At 44.6% G+C, this 16,731-nt stretch overlaps 2 protein-coding genes and 1 non-coding gene across 12 annotated transcripts in view; 2 read left to right on the top strand and 1 right to left on the bottom strand.

The window, feature by feature from the left end:
• Positions 1 to 565: 565 nt before the first annotated feature.
• Znf740 (zinc finger protein 740) lies at positions 566 to 10,791 on the bottom strand. 6 transcript variants are annotated; one of them, XM_020160255.2, is made up of 7 exons: positions 10,653 to 10,791; positions 9,321 to 9,835; positions 6,686 to 6,835; positions 6,252 to 6,341; positions 5,660 to 5,783; positions 5,259 to 5,377; positions 3,620 to 3,852 (listed from the first exon to the last, which is right to left on the bottom strand). In XM_020160255.2, exons 2-7 carry the CDS (start codon positions 9,327 to 9,329, stop codon positions 3,763 to 3,765), a joined length of 582 nt encoding a protein of 193 aa, XP_020015844.1. In that variant the 5' UTR covers positions 9,330 to 9,835; positions 10,653 to 10,791; the 3' UTR covers positions 3,620 to 3,762. The 6 variants fall into 6 exon arrangements, with proteins under 6 accessions (XP_073939573.1, XP_073939572.1, XP_073939574.1 ...); XM_020160254.2 differs by having other exon boundaries at positions 9,524 to 9,835; XM_074083472.1 differs by lacking the exon at positions 5,660 to 5,783 and having other exon boundaries at positions 566 to 3,852.
• Csad (cysteine sulfinic acid decarboxylase) overlaps positions 9,977 to 16,731 on the top strand; it is a 25,593-nt gene continuing 18,838 nt past the window's right edge. The window contains exons 1-2 of one of the 5 annotated variants that reach the window (XM_020160253.2): positions 9,980 to 10,275; positions 10,359 to 10,433. In XM_020160253.2, the coding sequence (XP_020015842.1) occupies positions 10,083 to 10,275; positions 10,359 to 10,433 (268 nt within the window). In that variant the 5' untranslated portion in view covers positions 9,980 to 10,082. Of the gene's footprint in view, positions 10,276 to 10,358; positions 10,434 to 10,625; positions 10,760 to 16,731 lie in introns of those variants that run through there. The other 4 variants (XM_074083464.1, XM_074083463.1, XM_074083461.1 and 1 more) reach the window with 4 other exon arrangements.
• On the top strand, positions 13,688 to 13,762 carry Trnat-ugu (transfer RNA threonine (anticodon UGU)). The gene has a single exon. It is a non-coding gene; the product is annotated as a tRNA-Thr (tRNA).

Below are 16,731 nucleotides of genomic sequence, written 5' to 3'. Positions count from 1 at the left end.
GGAAAGCTCATGCTCATTCCTTCTCTGGCCACCTGAGGGCAGGGAGAGGCTGGCTCCTGCTGCTGGCCTGGGAACAGCTGGGTCCCAACTTCCCAGGCCTTGAGGGTACTGATATAGAAGGGTCACCACTCAGAAACACTGCCTCTGCTGGAGTGTGCGCCTTTCTTATATGAATGCCCTATTTTTGCTTCCACTTAATAGTACCTCTGTGGAGAAGGGGAGTTTTATTTTAATTAATTGATTTTGGCAGTACTGAGGTTTGAAGTCAGGGCCTCATGCTTGGTAGGCAGGTGTTCTTCCACTTGAGCCACTCCTTTTCTGTGTTGGATATTTTTGAGATAGGGCTGGTTTCAAACCATGATCCTCCTCATCTCTATCTCCTGAGTAGCTAGGATTATAGGGATGAGCCACCTACCTGCACCTGGCAGAAGAGGAATTTAAAAAAGTTTACAGAGCACTGAAAGTTGTAGGGTGGCTATACTGGGGGAATGGGGGAAAGAAAATCATTCTAGTATCCAATGAAAAAGCTTCCCCAAAGGATAGTCTTCCCAAATAGGAGATGGAATGTAGAAAAGCCCCATTCTTTTTATTTAAATATCCTAAATATATCACGAAGGAACATACACTGCACTTTAATGGTAAAAAGATACAAGTTTATAACATCTTATAAAAACTACCATTTAAAAGTGATCTTGTTCATTTGATAGTTCCCTCCCCCATAGCAAAATAAGTATATTAAAAAAAAAAAAAAAGGTGGAGAGAAAGGGTAGGAAGGGGATTGAAGATAAAAGCCCCAGGGCCACAGCACAGGAAATGTGTGCCTGGGGAGAGGGTTAAACGCTGTGGTAATGCCACTCATTTCAACCCTCCAATGTCAAGCCATGGGGCACAATCAGTAGCTAAGTGATGACAAGAGGCTGCTGGCAGTGGATGGAAAAGATGGGGTACTGGGAAGGGCAGGGCTGGTACAGCCTGAAGCAGAAGCACACCCAGGAACCAAGCCCATGTGCTGGTCTCTGAGCGCCTGTCCTATCTCCATTTCCTACGCTCCAAACACATCTTTCCAGTGCTAGGTTCCAACCCAGCAATGGAGGGGTGGTGCAATGGGTCCAGGTGGTGCCGTGGTCTTAGTCTATGGTTTTCCTAGGGTAAATATGGGACTTCTGGGGCCTCTGGGAGATCAGTCACAATTCACCCATTTGCTCATCTTTCTTCACATCCATTACCCCAAAACATCAGCACCCGAATAACCACATGCTCCTGTATTCCTCACACCCAATCCTTGGAAGGAAGTGGTTGTGGTAGAAGTTCCCTTCCTTCCTCCCACCTGGGCAGGAAGTAAAGGTCTGCAGAAGCCATGGTACATTCTGTTAACTGACTTTTTGAGACTGGGTTTTGCTACATAGCCCAGGATGGCCTCACACTCAGACTCCTCCTGCCTTAGCCCTACAAGTGCTGGGATTACAGGTGTGTACCACCACACCTGGCTTCTGGGGACATTCAGACCTATGACATACATTCATACACACAGGGGCATGGATCACTCATGGAACTCTACACACACTCTCATCCCAAACAGATCACCTGTAAGTAGCAGGGAGGGTGATTCCTACTTTCAAAAGCACTTTTTGGAGGATAGATTTTTCAATATATCCTCCTGCCAAGAGTTGAGTGACAAAAATTCCAGTCCCAGCAGTGTCCTGTTAACAGGAAGGGGGCTGGCTCACATGTAAAGATGCCCCTACTTGTAGGGTTCTGGACTACATAAAATAGGAGTGTCAGCAGAAAGTTACAAGAACACATGGCAGCAAAATTTCCTCAGCATTTTCCCCAAAGAATCTCAGGTGCTGTCAGGGAAAAGCTGAAGGGTGCCACGTCTCCTTCCTTTTTCCCTGAAGTATTCCTACCTTCACCCCTTGGAAATGGCAATAACCAGGATTATGCTGCTGTCTATTCCCTCATTTTCTGGGTAATGAATCACATTTCTTGGAGGTTGCAATCTCAGATCTCCACCAACAGCTCAGTATTCAGGTTCACCCAGTCTCCACAATTACTAAGACATGTTCCCCCACCCCCATGAATCAGGATAGGCCACAGGGGGAGAGAGGGAAAAGGGTCAGTCAAACCCCAGAATTTCCCGTAAGGATCCTTCCTTCAGCAGGAAGAAAGAAGGTTTTTATTTTACTTTAGAAAAATCCATGTTCACAAGCCCTAGCTGAGTTAGAAACACCCTAACCACTAGACTGTTGAATCAATCTAAAACAAAAACCCTTTTGGAACAATGCCCTTCTGTTCCCTAATTGAGTTTCTCAGCTCCTGCTGGGACTCAAAACACCTTTCAGGTCAGGGTGGGAAGAGGCTGTTTTATGCTCATCTTTTCTTAAATTAAGGGCCAAAGAAGGTTTTGGCTCAGTAATACACCATTTTCTCCAAGCATACAAATACAACCACTCACATAGCACACACAAAAAAGACATCTGATCACTTTTTGGAGGGTGGACAGGGTGGTGGTGTTGGAGCAGAGGGGAGCAAAGAGTATGGTTAAGAATAAAACCTACATTAGGTTTTTTCCTGCAGTCTTTCCTCTGTAGCAACCCTCATTCCCCATTACTTACAGGGATGGCCATCAAGAAGGAAGCCAAGATCTTGTTCTATGGGACCAAAGATCACAGCCCCATCTCCTCTACCTGAATACAGTGATAAGACTTGGGCAGGAAGAATGGCTCCTATCATGTTACAGTCATGTCAGGGGTCAACAAGTTCCTTTGTTTCTCAAAAAGGTGTTAGCCAACTTGGAACTAATCTTAGGTTGTTCCTACGAGAGCACAAGGAGAGAACCCACTCTGACATCCACAATTCCCTGCTCAACACCTCTGTCTGGCTTTAGGAGTCAATGACAGTGAGGTAGCCACAAACCATATCCAAGACTAATTGCCCAGAGAGAAGGAAAGGGCTTCATGGGCCTCTCTTACCCAAGTCTCCTTCAAAAGGCACTTGAGCTGACCCCATTAGGTACCAGTGTGGCATCAGCATGGGAGATCACAACACCCATGGGCACAAGTCTTCCTCTTTTCTTGAGGAGGTAAGAGGTACTGCCCACTCTTCTTGGATCCACAGCCCATGTGTACTTTTCCCACCATTTTTTGTTTTGTCCCTACAGTGTATAAGAAGGCCAAAGTAAGCTCAGCTGCCATTCCTGGTCCTATTCTCCCTCAAACAGGAGGTAAGGTGCAGGGCTGTGGAACATTGAGGATCTATTTTAACTAAAAACTCAATTTCGGGGGAGGGCTGGACCAGTCGTCCCTGCTCTGGACTAGGACTTTATGCCCTCAGATTACCTGCACCCACAGTTTACCTGCTGAAATTGATTTTGGGTAAACAAAAACAAAAACAGAACAAACAAATCCCCTTCCACAGTCTTTTCCATTTCAGCTGCCAGCTGGAGTCCAAGGTTGTGGGAGCCACATGTTAGTCTTGGTCCTGTACCCTATGTACCCTATGATCTCAGCCAAGGGTCCAGGGACTAGCTTCCCTACCCAGGAATGCTGTAGGAACTTCCCCGAGATACTCAAAGTCTCAGATTATTTACAGAGCTGAAGCTCTGGAGCCACTGTCCCCTGATGCACTCTTCTGGTCTCCTGGGTCCACTCCTCCAGGAGGGGGACAGGTTCAGACGGGGTGGTGGTGGGACCATCAGACCAGAGGAGGTGCACTCTTCGGTAGACTCTTCTGATCACTCCCACCACCCAGGGCCCCTTGCACCTATAGTGAAAACTGCCCGTCGGAAGTCTTGGACTGGCACCCTTGGCACATCCGTTTATGTCTGAGTAATCGATCTGTCCGAGAAAAACACTGAGAAAAAAGGAGGGTTAAGAGTCTGAGGAGATTCTCAGCTATTTGTTAACTAGCTCCTTCCCCACACAGAAGGCACATGTCACATCTTATGTCCCCTCAGCATGTGCACAGACAGCATGAGTACACAGTGGTGCTGGAGTCAGAGTGCCTGACTCTGAATCCTGGCTTTATCATTTGGGGCTGTGTGACCCTAGTGAATTATTTAACTGCCCTGAATCTGTCCACTTATCTATGAGTTAGCCGAAAGTACCTATTCACAGTATAGGTACTATACTATATTCATCAAATATTATTTATTTACTTACTTATTTTACTGTGCTAAGGATGGAACCTAGGGCCTAGTACATGTTAGGCAAGCTCTCTACCACTCAACTATAGCCCCAGTCCCTCATCAAATATTTATGTCAAGGCAGGTATAGTTCTTGGGCCTGAGGATGGGGGAGAACCAGAGAGGCAAAGTCTATGCCCTCACTGAACTTTTTTTGATAGGGTCTCTTTATGTAGACCAGGCCAGCCTCCAACTTATGATCTTCCTGCCTCAGTCTCCCAAGTATTGGTATTATAGGTGTGCACCATCACACTATGCTCCCTCATGGGACTTTTATTCTTATGTTTTAAAGATTCAAGGTAAGTATGGAACAAAGCTTGAGATACTGCAAAACATCAGGAAGTGTTAGCTTCTATCATTTCTCATCTTGTTCTTGTCTTATTTGGTCCTCATCAGATCACATACTGACCCCCAGGGCAAAGATTGTATCTCTTCCTTCAAAGTGCATGAGCTTTTAAATTGGACTGAATCCAACTCTGCCCTTGATCTGCTGTGTCCCTAGGAAACTTAACTTCCCTGAATTTCAATTTCCCCATATGCAAAATGAGGATAATATATGGACTTAATTTTGACTACTAAACTTTACCCCACAAAAGACTATGTAAAGAATGTTCTCAAGATGCCTGGCACAGAGAAAACGCTCAAGAAATACTATTTTATATATATATTTTTTTTGGGGGGGGGCACGATACTGGGGCTTGAACTCAGGGCTTTCACCTTGAGCTACTCCAGCAGCCCTTTTTTGTGATAGGTTTTTCTGACATAGGGTCTTGTGAACTATTTGCCTGGGCTGGCTTTGAACCATGATCTTCCTGATCTCTGCCTCCTGAGTAGCTAGGATTACAGGTGTGAGCCACCAGCACCTGGCTAATATACTATTATTTTGATGATATTCTATGGAGCTCTCTCCATAATCAGCGGAATAAAGCTGGAGACATAAGGCGCTAACTCTAACGTAGAGAGGAATGCCAGTTGGCTTCCTTGTCAGGGAGGAGTGGGATAAAACTCTGGTTCTTTGAAAGGAAAAATTTATTTATAGGGGGTATAGCAGGGATGGATGACATGCAAGGCTTACCTGATGACACCGTTCACACTGGTAAGGCTTTTCGCCACTGTGCACACGCTTGTGGCGTTCCAGGTGGTATTTCTGGATGAAGCGCATGTCACATATATCACACTCAAACGGTTTCTCACCTGGCCCAGGTGGAAAAATGAATGTCAGGAGATAGATATGATAGGGAACACATTCCAGTTATGTTCCCAGACTCCTGAGCTATTGTAGATGTGGAAGGGCCCTAAAGCTGCTGATCTCAGGGACACTACATCCAGAGCCATGCAGTCTCTCTACCTCATTCACTTATCTTCTTCCATTTCTAATACTAGTTGGAACATAAACCCAAGTAGACAGCTACATATCAACACAGAATGCAAGCTATAGATTATTCTCCCCCCTTTGAATACAAGCAAGAGACTTACCAGTGTGAATAAGGATGTGCCTCTTGAGGTGGTAACTGCTCCTAAAGGCTCCAAAGCAGTGTTCACAAATAAAATTTTTGGGAATCTTTACTTGAAAAGAACCATTTTGTTCCACTACCACCACCTGGGGGCAACAATCAGGCATGTCATGAGGCTATTCCTCTGTTCTCTTCCTAGAAACTATTCTACTCCGGGTCTACTTCCAACTTCTGGACAAAGAACCTCTTTGATGCTTCCTAAAGGTACTGTCACCTGCCACATTCCTTAAGGGTAAGAGCTCCTCTGGGAAAGGAGATGGAATGGGTAAGGTGCCTACCTTGTCACATCCAACACTGAGTATGACATGAGCTGGGGTCAGCCTGCCCCTGACACAAAGGCACAATGTGGTTATGCTGTCTAACCTGTATCAACGATGTTCAGCAAGGACAGACATCAACTACCCACGTGGACTTTGGATGAGATCAGGGACACACACTCAGTGGCTATGAGGGACTGCAGCTTTAAGGAAAGCTCCAGAGTCACAGTGGGAAGAAAGTGAAAGATCCCCCCCATTACCAAACTGCACAAGTCAGAGGATTACCCCATTACCTGCCTTTTTAACAGTTTTTTTTGAATGAGAGGTCTCAGCCAAGCTGTCATCATCTTTGCGGCTCCGGGACTTATCACTGTCTTTTCGGTGACCCTTTGAAGACAAATCAAATTTAAACTCACAGTCCATCTCAGAACACAAGATGAGAAACCAAATGCTTTCTAATAAACAATTTACAAATGTGAGTAAGCTACCTGTTCCAAAGGTTTAGAGAATGTACTCATCTATTTCCTCTTCATGTACTCTGGTCTTAAGGAGTTGTAGGTACAGAAAAACCTTCCTTAGCTCTCTAAACACCCATATTCATTCATTCCCAGCTGGATCCCTTTTCCCCTCTTTCCTAAACGGAAGTTCCAAGGAATCAAAACTTGGTGTCTCCTGGCAGAGAGCTTGGGCCACCCGACCCCCAGGTGCCACAATGGACTCAAGTGCTGTACCTGACTCGAGCACCTCAGCACATCAGGGCTACCTGCCCGCTCGCCATTCTCGGCCTGCTTGCTGGCAATCTGGCTCAGCATCATCTTCTTGCTGGCTGCAGTGGGAACCAAACTCACACCTGCTAGGCCTTCACAAGCCAGGAGACTTGCCTAAGTTGAAAGGAGATGAGGTGTCAGGTCACCTGGCAGGGCAGGGCAAAAACAGACTGCCATCTCTACTGAACTACCTTTCACACCCTGTGTAAAACTGCTTTTCTCCAGGAAAGGCCCTCATCACATACAAGCCTTGCTTCCTTCAAGAGTTCTCCCTAACTCATCTCACCAGAACTAATTCCTTTTTGTTATCTTTCAGCATTGAAGTATAGATTGAATTAAGTAATATCAACACTTTGTCATTAGTACTGTGCCAGGTATAGTATGTGTGGCTAATGTTACTTTGATGGTATTTCTAAGCCTTAACTGCAAATGGCTGAGGGTCTGTTCAGCTGACTCACTGAAATGGGAGATTCTTAAGGGGGCTTTCCTCCTCCCTCAGTTTCAGAGCTCACTTCTAATTAACTGGCAGACCTTACTAATGCCAACTGTATTATTTTATAAGATTACTTCTCCATTTAGATTGTCAATTTTTGAAGGTATAAAAATAAATCACTTGGAAGGATTACAGAGTTGAATATATAATTTCTCTTGACTCTGTGGACCATTCAATCATTCGTATTAGTACATGTATGTCCACAAGCAAAATTCTTAGCAATACCCAGCACAAAGTTAGTGCTTAGCAGAGGCAGCCCTTTCAGAACAGGAATGAACAGGATGCTGTAGAGTGGGCTGCAAACAAAGGAAGAAGAAACTTGTGAATAACCTCTTTTCACTGCTACATTCTTTGAATTGACTTTGTTTAGTCAGGACTTGAGGAATATACATTTTTCTTACTGGAAGAAAACATTTTTTTTTTTTTTTGCATTACTGCCACTCCACCAGCCCTTTTTTTTTTTATTTTTATTTTGGGGTACTGAGGTTTGAACTCAGGGCCTACACCCTGAGCCATTCCACCAGCCCTTTTGTGAAGGGCTTTTTCTAGATAGGGTCTCAAAAACTATTTGCCTGGGCTGGCTTTGAACTGTGATCCTCCTGATCTCCACATCCCGAGTAGCTAGGATTACAGACATGAGCCACCTGCGCCTGGCTTACCTCCCCTTTTTTGTAATGGTTTTTTTCCAGATACGGTCTCTTGAATTATTTGCCAGGGCTGGCTTTGAACCCTGATGCTCCTGATCTCTACCTTTGAGTAGCTAGGATTATAGGTTTGAGCCACTGGCGCTCAGCAAAGAAAAACTTTTAAGAAATAGTTGGTCAGCAAACTCCCAAATTTATAAATTCCTTTCAGAATGATTAGTGTATCTTGGGACCACTTCTCCCACTTTCAGGGACTTTGCAGTAAAAGGTCTGGAGTTAAATCTTAGCTCTGCTGTTTGTGCTGTGTAATCTTAGGTCTTTTAAACCTCAGTTCCCTTAAATGCAAAATGCCTATTATAGTGCCTACCCTCGCAGGTTGGACGAGAATTAAATTAACATGCAAAATTCTTAGCAATACCCAGCACAAAGTTAGTGCTTAGTAGAGGCAGCCCTTTCAGAAGAGGAATGAACAGGATGCTGTGGAGTGGGCTGCAAACAAAGGAAGAAGAAACCAAAGGGTTCCTACACTGCACAGAGAGGAGGAAGCTGCGCATGCAGAAGCAGCTGGAAGACAGCCAACTACACTATAATCAGGCTGCCATCCTGGTGAGACTGGTAGAGGAGGTTCCTTGGAAGAAAGCTCAGAGCAGCTCTGGAGATGTGTGCACATAGCTTCTCTACGCAGATGACTATGACAGCAATCTGGTAATCCTGTCCTTCCAATCCATCTGCCATCTCAACAATGACAATTATCTTCTAAATACACTGATTAACATCCTTTAGGGCGTTCCCATTCACTAGAGAATAAAGTCTAGTTCCTTAGCAAAGTATAAAAGGTCCCTGGGTCATACATGGCTTACTTCTCCAGGAAACAAATCCCCCATCTGTCATTATCTACCCAGTATCCCTAATGATTCCCATTTAAATTTTTTGCTCCCTGATCACCAAACTACCTGCAGTACTTGAACATCATTTTCCCATGCTTCTAAGCCCCTACTCACACACTTCCCCTTGTCTGAATGCCCTCCTTTGCTTGTTTATCTAGCAAAGTCCGTTAAGCTTCATTTTCTTTTATCATCCATGCAGAAGTATCACTCTGCAGTGTACATACCTCTCTTATTGCACATTCCTTCAATCAACAGATTCAGAGTCTACTACTAGCCAGCCATTATGCAAGGTGTCGTGCATACAAAAATCATGAACCATCTTTCCATCCCTTCCCCCCACCCCAACTAGTCTGGAAGCTTACTGGGGACAAGAACAATCTTATTCATCTTTGTATTCCCAGCACAATGCCTTGCATATAACAAGAGTTCAATAAATTCCTGTTGAAAGAAAAAACAAAGCATTCACCATACTATTCACTCCCTTATGCCCCTCAGCACTTCATGTACCAAATGTACACTGAGTACGAACTGCTTTGCAAATGTCCCATCAGTGCCTGTGATGCAGTATAGCCTACCTCCTTCATTTGACTGGAAGCTCCCTGAACGCAGGGGCTGTGTCCTGTCTCCTTTCCTTCCTCTAGATCTCCCCCTGGTGCTTAATACAGAGCTTGGCTCACTGGGGTTGGTCAATATTCTTGACTAAGGCAGCATTCAAGAGTGACATTGCAAAGAGGCTTCCCAGTGAATGGTCTTGAAGGAGGACTCTAGAGCTTTTTACCTGAGCCATGCTGATTTTTCACTTAATGAACTCAAAAGTTCAGGAGGTGCTTGATCCAGCTCTCCTTGACACTGTTGTTTTGAAGAACTGTCACCAAATCACGGTAATGGCTCCTTCGTGTTCTTTCAGTCCTGCTGCCATATTGAACTGCCTTTGTCTTCCAAAAGAATGTAGTGTCCTCCAAAGGGAAAACAGTTGTTCCAAGAATCCCTGGTTTCTGTCTAGTTTCTACCTATTGTCCAAAGAATAGTATGCCAGTCTTGCTTTTCCAGTTGACGTCTCTTGATGAAGCTCTAGATCTATTCCAGAAACCTGAAACCAGAAAAGAACATGGGGCCCTTAAGTGCAACATCCTCAGGCCACACAACTTGTAACGCGTTTAACTTTTTTTGCTGGGCCCTCTCTGTGAGGCGCTAAAAGAGGTCATGAGTCAAGAAGAGCTTTCTTTCTAGGTCAGTAGAAGAAACTGGTCTCTTGGGGAAGGAGGAGCAGCCAACAGGAGCAAAAGTTAAGTGGAACTCAGCCAACAGAGCAACTGCTTGGATTTGCCATCTTAGGAATGGAAGAAGGGGGCGGGGACCCTTTGGGGCTTTTGTGCCGAGTGGGCAGGCCTGCAAAGCCGGCATTCTGCACAAGCGGGCAGAACCCGGGTGGAGGAGGACAGCTCGGGGGCCATCGCTGGGCGCTCGAGGGGCAGGCAGAAAACCGACTGGCAGTGCCCACACGTGTGCGATCTCCGGGTCCGCCCGAAGGTACGGAAATTAGCGGCGGAGGTGGAAGGCAGGCAGGCGAAGCCCGGCGCTGTGCATTTTCTTCCTTCTTCTCTTCCTTCCAGCCAGGCAGCAGCAGTGCCGGACTCATCAACCCACCAACCCCAAGGAGAGCCCGAGAGCGCCGAGCAGCGCGCGAGGTGCGTGCTCGCGCCCGCATCCACTTCCAGCAAACCCCCGAGCCGGGGACGCGGCGGCACGCGCGCGGCCCACCCCTTCCCGAACCCCCTCCCTTCGCCGCGCGCCCCTTCTCCCCTCCCCTCCCCTCCCCCTTCCCGCGCGGCGGCCCACGGCCTGCGAGCTGCTGAGGCGCTGCAGTCCGCCGGGACGACGCTACGCTCTCTGCGGCGTGCGCCTACCTGCCAGGCGCGGCCTCTAGCTGTCTCCCTTGTTGCGCGGCGCCTCCTTCAGGCCCCTGCACACGGTGCCAACCCCCTCGGCCGCCGCTGCCCCCGCCGGGACCGAGGCAAGTTTACAAACACCAACCCGGGGCCCGTTTCCCCGGAAGCACTTTTCCCTCCCCCTCCTCCTCTCCGCCGAGCGGCCACATCCACTTCCGGGCTCGGGAGCCTGGACAGGCGGGGGCCGCCAGAAAAGGGGTGAGGCTGGGGACGCGCGGTGCGCTGCAGCTGGTGGGTGGGCGGGGCTGTCCGCGGAGGACAGAAAGAGGGCGGCCCAGAACGCCGCGCGTGCGCTGTGGCGCGGTAGAGCCTCGACCGCCATCTTGACTGAGGGCAGGAACCAGGGCCCTGATATTGCTAGGCGCTGGGGGCTGGTTGGGTAGCTTTGACTCCTTGAAAAAGCGCTGTTCCCCTCCCTTCCGTTGCTTCTGAGCCTGGAGTCTCATGTAGAAGCCGGAACAGTTTGTACTGTCAATTTTTTTTTTCCACTCCCGATTTTTTTCTTCACTTAATTTGGCCGGGTTTGTCTTTCTGTAAACTTGCCATTGGGCCCAGATCTGCAGTTTTGGGATTCAGCTGGGAGAAAAGTTAATCCTTGTGCAATCCTGCCGTGTACACTCAGCTACAATCTGAAAGTGAGCCCTCTCTCAAAAGCCGTTCCCTAAGTAGTCCGACGCCACCCTGCTCATGTCCCTGCAGAAGTCCCTGCACCCGAGACCAGCCTGGTTGTTACTTTCTATCCTCTACCACCCCTGTCATTTAGGTGGTCTGACCTTGGCCTCCACACTGGAAAAGGCCATAGGATTCCCTTCACTAGTCTTGTGGGAGATCTGGCCATGCAGGTTGGCCCCTGGACCAGGCTGTTTTAGGAAATTGGAAAATTGAGCCCATCTTTTCTACCCACAACTTTTACCAATAGGGAGGGATCTTGCTAAAATGCACATGACGAATTACGTGTAAGTCCCGATTTCTACTGCAGATGGTATTAGGTTATGAGTTTAGGAGAATTCATTTATTTGTTTGTACTGAGGTTTGAACTCAGGAAGGCGCTCTACCACTTAAACTACACCTCCAGCCCTTTTTGCATTAGTTAGTTATTTTGCGGTATTCGGGTTTGAACTCAGGGCCTACACTTGAGCCACTTCACCAGCCCTTTTTGTGATGTTTTTTTTCGAGATAGGGTCTCGAGAAGTATTTGCCTGGGTTGGCTTCGAACCACTATTCTACTGATCTCTGCCTCCTGAGTAGCTAGGATTACAGGCGTGAGCCACCGGCCCTGGACTGCATTGTCTGTTTTTGAGATAGGGGCTTGCTTTATGTCCCATCGGCTGGGATAACAGTCACGTACTACCAGACATTAGTTGAGGCTAAGGTCTCGGGAACTTTTTGCTGGGCTGACCTCAAACCACAAATCATGATCCTCCCTCTATCCACCTCCCAAGTATGCAAATAGGTGTGAGCCTCTGGCGCCTGACTTAATGCTTTTTTTTTTTTTTAACCATTTTAATATTGATTTTGTAAATTACCTTTTCATATTCTTTACCCATTAAGAAAAAGTAGATAAGGTGGGGGCATGGCTGAAGTGATAAAGCTCCTGCTTAGCAAGTGCAAGGTCCTAAGTGCAAACTCCAGTAACCCCCCCAAAATTTGTCTATTCTTTATTTTTTGACACACATACTATCTTTATGTACATCAATTCTTTATCCAGTTATCATCTGCATTTAAAATAATTTATCTTTTAACATTTTTTTTTTCCTTAAGACATGGTCTTGTCCCAGGCTGGCCAAGAATTGGTGATCTTCCTGCCTCAGCCTCCCAAATAGTGGGATTACAGGCATGGACCACCAAACCCAGCTCTCTTTTGAACTTTTTTTGAGAGTAAAAGTCATGCTTAGGGAAAAATTTTAAATTCTTTTGATGCTGGGGATCAAACAGAGGGCATTGTTTGTGCTAACCAATCATTCTATCACTGAGCTACCTACCCAACTGTATGAGAAAATAATCTGAAACATTTCTTTCAAATGTAGAAACAAGTGAAGAATATTAACCATTAAAACAAATATTCTATTACAGATCAAAAATAAAATAATGGCTGGGGGTTTAACTCAATGGTAGAGCACTTGCCTAGCATGCCAGAAATCCTGGGTTCAATCCACAAAACTGAAACAAAAAAATCCAAACCCTCATATTCTAGTGGAGTTGCTAGCCACACAAAAGTTTCATTATATTCCTAGGATGTATTCATTTGCAAAGAGAAACAATTGACTATATAAAGTACTTAGTTAAAACTAGTGAATTTAACATGACTAAATGTAAGATTAACATACAAAAATTATATAAAGAAGAGTAAGAACAATAACCAACTATAAAATGTCATAGAATAATTTAATTTGCAGTAAAATATATTTCTAGAAAAAATTTAACAGGAGGATTGGTGGAGTGGCACAAGTGGTAGTAAGCATGAGACCTTGAGTTCAAATCCCAGTACCAAAAAAAAAAAAAAAAAAAAAAAAGATGAAAGGTACTTCAACTGTACATTTGCTCAAGTGGGAGAGTGCCTGCCTAGCAAGCATGAGGAAGTATAGGGTTCAAAACCCCCATACTGCCAAAAAAAAACTTTTAAAAAAATGTAACAAGAAACTACAAGTCATAGTTTTGAGAAAATCCTACTATTGTGATGAAAGTTAAATAGAACTTTACTGCCAGGTGCCGGTGGCTCAGGCCTCTAATCCTAGATGCTCAAGAGGCAGAGATCAGGAGGATTGAGGTTTGAAACCGGCCCGGGCAAAAAGTTCCATGAGACCCTATCTCGAAAAAACCCTTCACAAAAAAAGAGCTGGTAGAGTGGCTCAAAATGAAGGCCCTGAGTTCAAACCCCAGTACCTCAAAAAAAAAAATTTTTTTTACCATGTCCATGAATGAATAGGAAGACTGAACATTGCAAAGACATCCATTTTTGCTATAGATTAAGTTACATTACATTCTAATTAAGGGCTAAGGGTGTAGCCCAGTGGTAGAGCACTTGCCTTGTATGCACAAGGCCCTGGGTTCGATCCCCAGCACCAGTAAAAAGTTTTAGTTAGAACAAGATTTTGCATGGCTCCTAAGCTGATTGGGTTTTTTTTTTTTTTTTTTTTTTGTGGTGGGGATCAAACCTAGGTTTCATGCATGCTAGGCAAGCTTTCCACCACTGAACTACATCCCCAACTCATAGGCTGATTTTAGGATTTACCTGAAAAAAATAATTGCAGGAAGAGCAAACAACATTTTGAGTAACATTGAGCAAAATAAATGAGTCAGAAGAATAAAGCTGTGATTTATCTTTTTCATTTTTTGAGACAGGGTCTTGCAGGATAGCCCAGGCTGGCCTGAAACTCAAGATCCTCCTGCCTCAACCTCCTGAGTGCTGGGATTACAAGTTTGTGCTGTACACCAGTGCCATGAATTATCTTTAACAACCTATTAAAGTTGTTATATCTCTTTTTACACAGTACTTTAGAAGTTTTATGTTGTCAAATCTCCCTGTGGCTTTTGAGTTTTTGTGTCATGCTGCCTCAAGATTATTAAAATCTTTCTTTGTACTTCCTCCTGGTGTTCTGATAGTTGTATATTTTCAGTTTACATCTTTATCTTAGCAGCAGTTCATTATTGTGTATGGAAAGAAGTAGTGAGAAACTCCAGATTTAAAAGGATCTAGTGAAATAGAGGTACTAGCCTATATGTCAGAAAATCAGCCATCTAGATTTGCTCCTATGTCACCTTTGTAATCTTGAACAAATTAGCTAACCCATCTCTGGCTCAAGAGTCTTCATCTTGAAGATGAGAGTGAATAAATACCTGTTCTGGCTAATTTCTTGTACCATTGTGAGGATCAAAAGAGATAATAAATGAGAAGGCTTTGAGTAGGGAAAAAAGGCCTTTGCAAATGTAAGAAATCGTTAGTATGGATTCCTGGTTTATGCAAATCAAATGTAAACAGAATACAGTGTTATTTTCATTACCTGTAAATAGTTGATTGATCTGACAAATGTTTTTTGTTTGCCTTTGTGCAAGACCCTGGGGGGTGGGAGAAAACTAGAGAGTGAGGAAGATAGACACTAACATTTTCAGGCATACCTATTTTGTATTTGGTGCTTGACTCACTGAAGGATAACAGTCCTGTTTGCCTAGGAATGTACAATCTAGGACTGGGAGAATCCTTGTGCACATATAGAAAGTTGGTGCCTCTGTTAGTGTTAAAGTCAGTGGTTTTTTTTGAGACAGGGTTTTGCTATGTAACCCATACTGGCCTCCTGCCTCAGCCTCCCAAGTGCTTTTACAAACCTGTTGTCCTTCCTCCCCCACCCCTTGGAGTTTGTTGATTGGCAGCTAGCACAGAGGCCAGATTAGCTGGAGCCCACAGGGCAGTCACAGTACCTGGTGCAGTGCCAGCCAGGCGGCAGAAGTAGACAATCAATGTTTGCTGAATGAGCTGAACTTATTCTCCTCTGAGAACTAGTGTGGGATGTGTAATAGAAATGAGCAATGTCTGGATCCCTTTGCTACCCCTTAGATTTTTGATGATAGTGGATGGAGAAGTTGGGAAACCAAATGATACACAAGGGACAATTCTTGAGCTTAGCAGTGGATATATTTTGGAATTCTTTTTTTTTTTTTTCCCTTGCAGTGCTGGAGATTGAACCTTGTACATGCTAGACAGGGGCTCTTCTACTGAGCAACATCCAGACCTGGAATTTTTTTTTTTTTGGCGGTACTGGGGTTTGAACTCAGGTCCTCAGGCTTTTGAGGCAGTTGCTGTAGCCCAAGCACTGGAAGTCTTGTGGTTCCTTAATTTCTCCTTAATCTTTTCTTATTGTTTCAAAATAACCTTTATTTATTTATATAAATAATACAGAATTATTGTATAAAAATATAGACATGTGTAGATAAGAAAATTACAACCACCCATAATTCCATCAGTCAGTAATATCCATAGTTAATTTTTTTTTTTTTGTGGTACTGGTGTTTGAACTCAGAGTCTACACCTTGAGCCACTCCACTAGCCTTTTTTTGTGATGGGTTTTTTTCAAGATGGGGTCTCTCGAACTATTTGAACTGTGATCCTCCTGGTCTCTGCCTCCTGAGTAGCTAGGATTACAGGCATGAGCCACTGGCACCCAGCTTCCACAGATAATATTTTGAAATCTTTTTCAGTCCTTTAAAAATACAAAGGAATGGATTGGGAACATAGAGTGCTCGGCTAATGTGTGAGGCCCCAGGCTTGATCCCCAGTACCACACACACACACGCACCCCAAAACAAAACCAGAGAGAGTAATTGCTGATAGGTATGTTTTTTTTTGGGGGGGGGGTGGGGTGGTAAAAATGTTCTGGGATTAAATAGTGGTGACTATATAACTTTGGGAATATACTAAAACCACTGTTTTACTTTTAAAGAGTGAACCTTATGGTAAGTGAGTCATATCTCAGTAAACTGTTACTATTTTTAAAATGCCTGTAATAATAAATTCCTTTTTAAAATGCCGGTAGAAGCCAGGTGCTAGTGGCTCACACTTGTAATCCTAGCTACTTGGGAGGTTGAGATCAGGAGGATTGTGATTCAAGGCCAACCTGGGAAAATAGTTTGCAAGACCCCATCTTCAAAATAACCAGAGCAAAATGGACTAGAGGTGTGGCTCAAGTGATAAAGCACCTGCTTTGCAAACATGAGGCCCTGAATTCAAACCCCAGTCCCACAAAAACAAACAAAAAACAGTGTGTAGCTACATACATCTAGTATCTTTCTGAACTGTCTAAAAGTTGTAAACATTCTGTTTTTATCATTAAATATTTCAGCATGTTTTCTAACAATAAGAGCATTCTTTTACACAAGCATAATGCAATAACCAATTCAGGAAATTTAATACTGATTTAATACTAATTTGAGGCTTCAAACCTCAATCCTCCTGATCTCTGCCCCCTGAGTAGCTAGGATTACAGTTGTGAGCCACTGGCACCCGGCTCTAATGTTCGTAATAGATTTTTTTTTTTCTTCTTTA

The sequence above is a fragment of the Castor canadensis genome, chromosome 8 (assembly GCF_047511655.1).
Source record: "Castor canadensis chromosome 8, mCasCan1.hap1v2, whole genome shotgun sequence".
Taxonomy (NCBI): domain Eukaryota; kingdom Metazoa; phylum Chordata; class Mammalia; order Rodentia; family Castoridae; genus Castor; species Castor canadensis.
Note: the sequence above shows the minus strand (reverse complement) of the source record. Positions and strands in the feature narration are given on the sequence as shown.